The following is a 7,105-nucleotide window of genomic DNA, read 5'->3' as shown; positions in this document are numbered from 1 at the left end:
TTTAATGAGATCGAAATAGGTAGAAACCACCAGATTTATTGGGCTTCATTGCCAGATCTAATCTTTGTTAGTTGACAGCCTGTTCTTTTCCAGGCCCAAGGAACCAAAGAGATCAGCGCGGGGTTTTGAATTTCAGCATCAGGAGCTCCTGACTTTGGGAAGAAGAGATTTCGGAAATCCAGTCGCCAAGATACGCTTCTTATGATAAAATGCGTATAGAGGTGGGGGCTGGACACAGAAACCGTCGCCTGCACGATGAACGAACCAACCAGCCCACCAACGCCCGGTTTGGCTCCCAAAGTAACGGAATCCGAGTCTCCAGGCCAGATTTTCCCTCTAGCCATTCCTGGCCACGCAAAGCGGAGCTGCGAGCACACAGAAAGGGATGTCTTCATCGCCAGCCGGGATGGAACAAACCCGCCCGCTCGGGGAGTGCTGAGAACCAAAGGGTCCCTCCAACGCGGGCAGCCGTCAACATGACTTGACGGCCCCCATCCCGCGCGGCCCGCACTCTGCCGGCGCCCCCACCCTTTCCGGGTGCGCGCGCACAAGCCGGCGAGCCGGGGAGCTGTGCGCCCGGCAGCCTGCGGGCGGCGGCGGCCGACTGGCTCGCGGGGAGAGGGGTGGCCAGGAGGGCGGGAGGAGGAGCTGGCGCCGCAGCCGGGCCCCCTCGGGCCGCGCCCCGCCTTCTGCCGCCACCTGCGCGTCCCCTCCGGGCTCTCGCGCCCCGGGGCTGTGTGGGCTCTCCCTGCCGCAGCGGCGGTATCACCGCGTCCACCAATTAGGAGACTCGGCGTTTGGCTCTTTGGGGCGCGGGAAGAGCGGCAGGCGCTGCCGGTTCTGGCGAGCGGAGGGTGCGCCGGCGCGCGTCCCTCCCCGCCGCGCTCCCCGCGACGTTCGTGGAGGGGGGTACAGAACTGCTGTGACTTTTGAGGTCCGACTCCGCCTTCCGGCGAGCCTCTCGACGCGCCAGCTCGGAGAGAGGCCGGGGTGACCGGCAGGCCCCGAAGGCTCACTGCGTGGGCTCAGGACTTGGAACGTGTCCGGGAGCCCGCGGCGCTGTGCGCGCTGGTGAGTTTGGCGGCGGGGTGCGGTGTCCCTGGGCGCGAGGGGGCGGAGAGGACGTCGCGCTCTGCCCCTTCGCCCGCCCCCTAGTGCTGCCCCCACTTTAAGAGTAATTGAGACTTGAGCGTGACTGCGGAACCGCGAGGACGCGGGCGCTGGCCACGGGCTATTCCTCAGCCCGGCGTGATGGAACGGGTCGGTGAGCGTAACAAAGGCGCCCGCCCCGGGGAGTCGGTCCTCCGCTGAAGACCGCGGCCGGCGCTCCGCGACGGCTGCCTGCGGACTAGGGTAGTGGCTGTGCGGCCGGAGGCGCGGTGCGCTCCTCCGCGGGCGGGCGACGAACCCTGAGCCCGACACCTGCGCGCCGCTCCCGCCGCGGCGCCGGGGCAGCCCCGCCTGCCGGCCCCTGCGTCCTCAGCCCGGCTCCCGGCGGCCAGAGGTCCAGCGGCGAACCACTTTGCTGGTGCAGAGGAGAGACACCCGGCCCTTCGCCGAGAAGCCGAGGCGACTGGTAGGGGCTGCGCGCCGAGGACCGAGTAGGCATCTTGGGGAGCACTTCTGCAGACCGAGGGCTTTCACGTGAGCCATCTCGCTCTCCCCGCGACCGCCCGGACCTCCTAACCGTCTCCGCTGCCCGAGCCTCCGCGCCGTGGGGCCGGGAGCGGCTGGTATCCTCGCCAGCCGTCCGGAGCGCTTGGCTCGCACGCACAGCCCCCGGCTGCCCCGCGCCTCGCCAGAGCCCGAAGGGGCGCGGGTCCGGGGCGAGGGCCGGCTGGGCGTGTTTGATGGCTTCACTGAGAAGAGTCAAAGTGCTGTTGGTGTTGAACTTGATCGCGGTGGCCGGCTTCGTGCTCTTCTTGGCCAAGTGCCGGCCCATCTCGGTGCGCAGCGGAGACTCCTTCCATGAGATTCGGCCGCGGGCCGAGGCCGCTAACCTTAGCGCGCACAGCGCCAGCCCCATCCAGGATGCGGTCCTGAAGCGCCTCTCGCTGCTCGAGGACATTGTCTACCGGCAACTAAACGGTAAGGACGCACGCGGATGCCCACGGGGTTCAGCGTGGGCATCCGGTCCACCCCCGGGGGCCCTGCGCGCGGGGCGGGAGGCAGATCTCCTGGCTCCCGCGCGCTCCCTGTTACTCTTCCTGCCCCGTCTCGGCCAGGAGGCCGGGGCTGCTGGAAAGAATCCCCGGCTTCTTTTCTGTGCTCCAGCTGTAAGTTTGCTTTTATCGTGGAAACACGTCAGCACAGCTGGCTCCAGGTCTCCGCGTGCAGGCATCATTACCTGGCCAGTTGGCCCCAAGTGCGGAAACTAGACTCGCGGCCGAATGGGACTGGAGGCGCAGGCGACTTAAGGGAGGAAATAGCTCTTACAGCTTAGCCTTTGGTGGGGTCGGACAGGGAGGGGCCTTTGGCGGGCTTAAACGTCTGCAAAAGTCGAGGCCTTAGGTCTGGAGCTAACGCGCTTCGGTAGTGCGCTGACGGTATGTTCTCTCTCTAGGAGGCAGCCTGTTCAGCTAGTAACGAGGACCCCTCCCTTCCCGGCGCTGCCTCGGTGAAGCTGCTATTAAAAACTTCCGGATTCCCCTCCCTCCCCCCCCCCCCCCCCGCCCCGAGAGCTGCCCGAGGGCAACTGTTAAAGTTCGCGGTGGGTAGGGGAAGCAGGTTTTTAAGGAACGTAGCAAAGAGAGGTGTGCCATCCAATCAGTAATAGTTATCAGGATCTGTCCCAGCAAAAATGTTCTCACTGCTTCAGGAGGAGAGGAAGTCTTTTAACACCCCCTGGTCACATCTGGTCCAGGAGCTGATGGATCATTGGACATTTGTTGCCCCCAAGGTCAGAATATTACTCACTGGAGTATGGGCAGCTCTCCAGGGTCCACATGACCGGTATCCAAGGCAGATTCAAGGCTGCTATCTCCTTTCCTGAGCTTCTAACTCATGTTCTTATGGTAATTCCAGAGCTGTGTGTGCTAAGTCGCTTCAGTCCTGTCCAACTCTTTGCAACCCCATGGACTGTAACCCACTAGGCTCCTCTGTGCGTGGGATTATCCAGGCCAGAATACTGGAGTGGGTTGCCATGCCCTTCTCCTGAGGATCTTCCCAACGGAGGAATTGAACCCGTGTCTCTTATATCTCCTGCATTGTCAGGCCGGTTCTTTACCACTAGAGCCACCCTGGCAGCTCCAGTTCCAGAGCTACTGATAGTCATAAAGATAGTGATCGTAATTATCTGTGAAGTTCTTACTGTGTGCCAGACACAGTGCCAAGAGGTTACAAGTGTATTATCTCATTGAGTGTTCACATCAGTCCAGCGTGGTTCTTTCCATTTCCCATATCAGAAATAAGACAAGAAGGCTTGGAGAGGTTAGTTAACTAAGTTGCCTGAGGTCCTGCTGCTGGTAAGGGGCAGAGTCTGGAGTCAGAACCCTGTGTCTGGTTGACCAGAGAGCCTGTGTTTATGACAGCTTCCATCGAATGTCTTCTCCTAATTATAAGGAGTCTTCACTTTGATGATGTTAGTAAGACCTGGCTCGGCTCAACCACTGTCCTCCCTGCAGCTGGAGCTAGAGACCAGCCCGGTGGCAGGCAGGGAGAAGGATATCTTCTTCCCACTTTCCAATGATCCCTTCTGGGTCCTTCCAGGTGGGATGGGGTCAGATTTGAAAGCATCCTCTGAAAGGACCCCTTGAGCTTCTTGATATCACTCAACAAGTATCCAGGGGAATCCTTGAACTTGTACCTGCAGTGGGATGCCGCAATCCCACTGACCTCCAGCAGACAGCAGGGCCTGGCTGTAGGTGTGGACCAGCTGTAGGTGTTGTCTGCGGGGGTCTGCTCTTCTCCTGTGTATCCAAGAACCAAGGCACAAAATGAAACAAAAGCCCGCAATTCATTTCTGGAGGAACTGGATGCTTATAGGATGGGCCTTATTACTTTACACAGATCCGGGCCATAGACTGATCCATAGGCCCCGAAAGAGCACACAAGATATCTGGCTCCCTTAAGTGTCAGGCTATACCCAAGGACACAAGTCATTTCAGTTAGGTAACAGAATATGATATACACCCCATCAGTGCCCCAAATAGGAATAATAAAATGCCAAGTGGTATTCACTAAGAGCCACTGACACACCGGGGCTCGTTTGGTCTTTCCAGCAACACTAAGGAGTATTCCCTGGTGGCTCAGACCGTAAAGAATCTGCCTGCAATGCAGGAGACCGGAGTTTGATCCCTGGGTTGGGAAGATCCCCTGGAGAAGGAAATGGCTACCCACTGCAGTATTCTGGCCTGGAGAATTCCATGTAGCCTAGTGGGCTACAGTCCATGAAGTTGCAAAGAGTTGGATACAACGGAGCAACTAACACTCCCCTTTAAGTAACTTGCTCATAATCACCCAAGTAGGGGGTGACAGAACAGGGAATTGAAGTTCTGACAGAACTGGGATAGTCTGGTTCCAGAATTGAGGTTCTCAGCTGCTTCACTGGCTTGTCTTAATCTTTTTCTTTTTTTAATGTGGACCATTTTTAATGGTCCAAACCATAAAGAATTTGTTACAATACTCCTTCTGTTTTATATTTTGGTTTTTTGGCTGCAAGGTATATGGGCGCTTAGCTCCCCGAACAGGGATCAAACCTGCACCCGTTGCATTGTTAAGGTGAAGTCTTAACCACTGGACTGCCAGGGAAGTCCCAATCTTAGGTGTGCCTCAGAGTCACAAAACTCCAATACTTTGGCCACCTAATGTGAAGAACTGACTCATTGGAAAAGACCCTGATGCTGGGAAAGATTGAAGGCAGGAGGAGAAGGGGACAAGAGAGGATGAGATGGTTGGATGGCGTCACCGACTCTATGGAGATGAGTTTGAGTAAGCTCCAGGAGTTGGTGATGGACAGGGAAGCCTGGCGTGCTGCTGTCCATGGGGTCACAAAGAGTCGGACATGACTGATCAACTGAACTAAACTGAACTGAGAGTCACATGGAGGGCCTTTTAAGATGTAGATTTCTAGGCCCCACCCACAGAGTCTCTGATTCAGTAGCTTTGGGGTAGGGGGCCCTGAGACTGTATCTTGGACAAGCCTGTGGCCTGGACCATGACCCAGAGCCCTCTGCTGCCTATGCCAGGCAGAGCGAAGAGGAAAACCCACTTGCCTATTGGTGGGAATCAGAGTGAGGACTTTCGGAAAGCTGAGAGTTTGCTTCAGATGGACTGGGGTCTGGCCTCTTTCCCTGTGTGCTCTTCTGCCCTGTAAGCAATTTCCCCATCTGGCGTGGGGATGACCACCACCAGGGACTGGTTGCCTGGGTTAGAAAGAAGAGTTTTCTTGACTTGCAGCCTCTGAGGGGAAGCAGGCAGGAAGACTGGGTTTCGAGCTTTTCCTGAACAAGCCAGGAATTCAAGCTGCAATTAGATAGATGTTGTCTTTCTGGCTGACAAGTGTAATTTGCAGTGACCTTCCCCCTCTCCACCCCACTCACAGCGCTCCATCCTCTGCCTGTGCATGTTTTGGGTACAGCAGGTCCCACCTGTTGATTCTGTAGGCCTGCTGAGGTCTCCTGCTGCGGCGGGAGGGTGCGGAGATGGGACTTGGATTCCTGTGTCTACTTGTGCTGCGGCATCTCCACTCCTTGCTACTGAAGGAGGACACGGAGACCTAGACCTTGGTGCTCCTTATTGTTTGGGAATTAATGGAGGGCTTAAGAGAGCCAAGCATTGGGCATACAGGAGGGGGCCCAGCCCCTTGGGTACCAAGTGGGAGCTGGTGTTTTAATGATGTTCAGGTTTCTCAGATCTTTCCTGGGCACTCTTATGAAGTTCAAGCAGGAGACACAGCACAGCCATCTGTAGTGTCCTCTCACCCCGGAAACAGTTTCTTGGGTGTCCTGCAAGGGCCCCTCTGGGCTGGGGGCGCCATGGGTGATCCAGACTTCCTCATAACGGGCCTCTCTGCTAAAACTCGTAGTGCGTGTCTTTTTTTTTTTCAATTTTTTATTTTTTTACTTTACAATACTGTATTGGTTTTGCCATACATTGACATGAATCCGCCACAGGTGTACATGAGTTCCCAACCCTGAACCCTCCTCCCACCTCCCTCCCCATATCATCTCTCTGGGTCATCCCAGTGCACCAGCCCCAAGCGTCCCGTATCCTGTATTGAACTAGACTAGCGATTCGTTTCTTACATGATAGTATACATGTTTCAATGCCATTCTCCCAAATCATCCCACCCTCTCCCTCTCCCACAGAGTCCAAAAGTCTGCTCTATACATCTGTGTCTCTTTTGCTGTCTCGCATACAGGGTTATCATTACCATCTTTCTAAATTCCATATATATGTGTTAGTATACTGTATTGGTGTTTTTCTTTCTGGCTTACTTCACTCTGTATAATTGGCTCCAGTTTCATCCACCTCATTAGAACTGATTCAAATGTATTCTTTTTAATGGCCGAGTAAATACTCCATTGTGTATATGTACCACAGCTTTCTTATCCATTCGTCTGCTGATAAACATCTAGGTTGCTTCCATATCCTGGCTATTATAAACAGCGCTGTGATGAACATTGGGGTACACGTGTCTCTTTCAATTCTGGTTTCCTCGGTGTGCATGCCCAGCAGTGGGATTGCTGGGTCATAAGGCAGTTCTATTTGCAGTTTTTAAAGGAATCTCCACACTGTTCTCCATAGTGGCTGTACTAGTTTGCATTCCCACCAACAGTGTCAGAGGGTTCCCTTTTCTCCACACCCTCTCCAGCATTTATTGCTTGTAGACTTTTGGATCGCAGCCATTCTGACTGGTGTGGAATGGTACCTCACTGTGGTCTTGATTTGCGTTGTTCTGATAATGAGTGATGTTGAGCGCCTTGTCCTGTGTTTGCTGGCCATCCGTATGTCTTCTTTGGAGAAAGTGGTTGCACGCCGTTGTTGTTTTGTTTTTCTTAATGCAGGCTGAGAAGGACACTTTAAAGGGGATGTGGAAAAGCTGAAATGGAGGGAAAGCACACTGAGATGATTTTGTCCTCTCCCCTGCAGCCCCGCGCTGACA

General features: G+C 55.4%; 1 protein-coding gene across 1 annotated transcript in view; it reads left to right on the top strand.

Annotated features, from left to right (window-relative positions):
* Positions 1-356: 356 nt before the first annotated feature.
* Positions 357-7,105, top strand: part of GALNT17 (polypeptide N-acetylgalactosaminyltransferase 17) — a 428,403-nt gene continuing 421,654 nt past the window's right edge. The window contains exon 1 of the mRNA XM_069570961.1: positions 357-2,088. Within this exon, the coding sequence (XP_069427062.1) occupies positions 1,851-2,088 (238 nt within the window). The 5' untranslated portion in view covers positions 357-1,850. The remainder of the gene's footprint in view (positions 2,089-7,105) is intronic.

Source organism: Ovis canadensis, chromosome 24 (genome assembly GCF_042477335.2).
Source record: "Ovis canadensis isolate MfBH-ARS-UI-01 breed Bighorn chromosome 24, ARS-UI_OviCan_v2, whole genome shotgun sequence".
In the NCBI taxonomy this organism is placed as follows: domain Eukaryota; kingdom Metazoa; phylum Chordata; class Mammalia; order Artiodactyla; family Bovidae; genus Ovis; species Ovis canadensis.
Note: the sequence above shows the minus strand (reverse complement) of the source record. Positions and strands in the feature narration are given on the sequence as shown.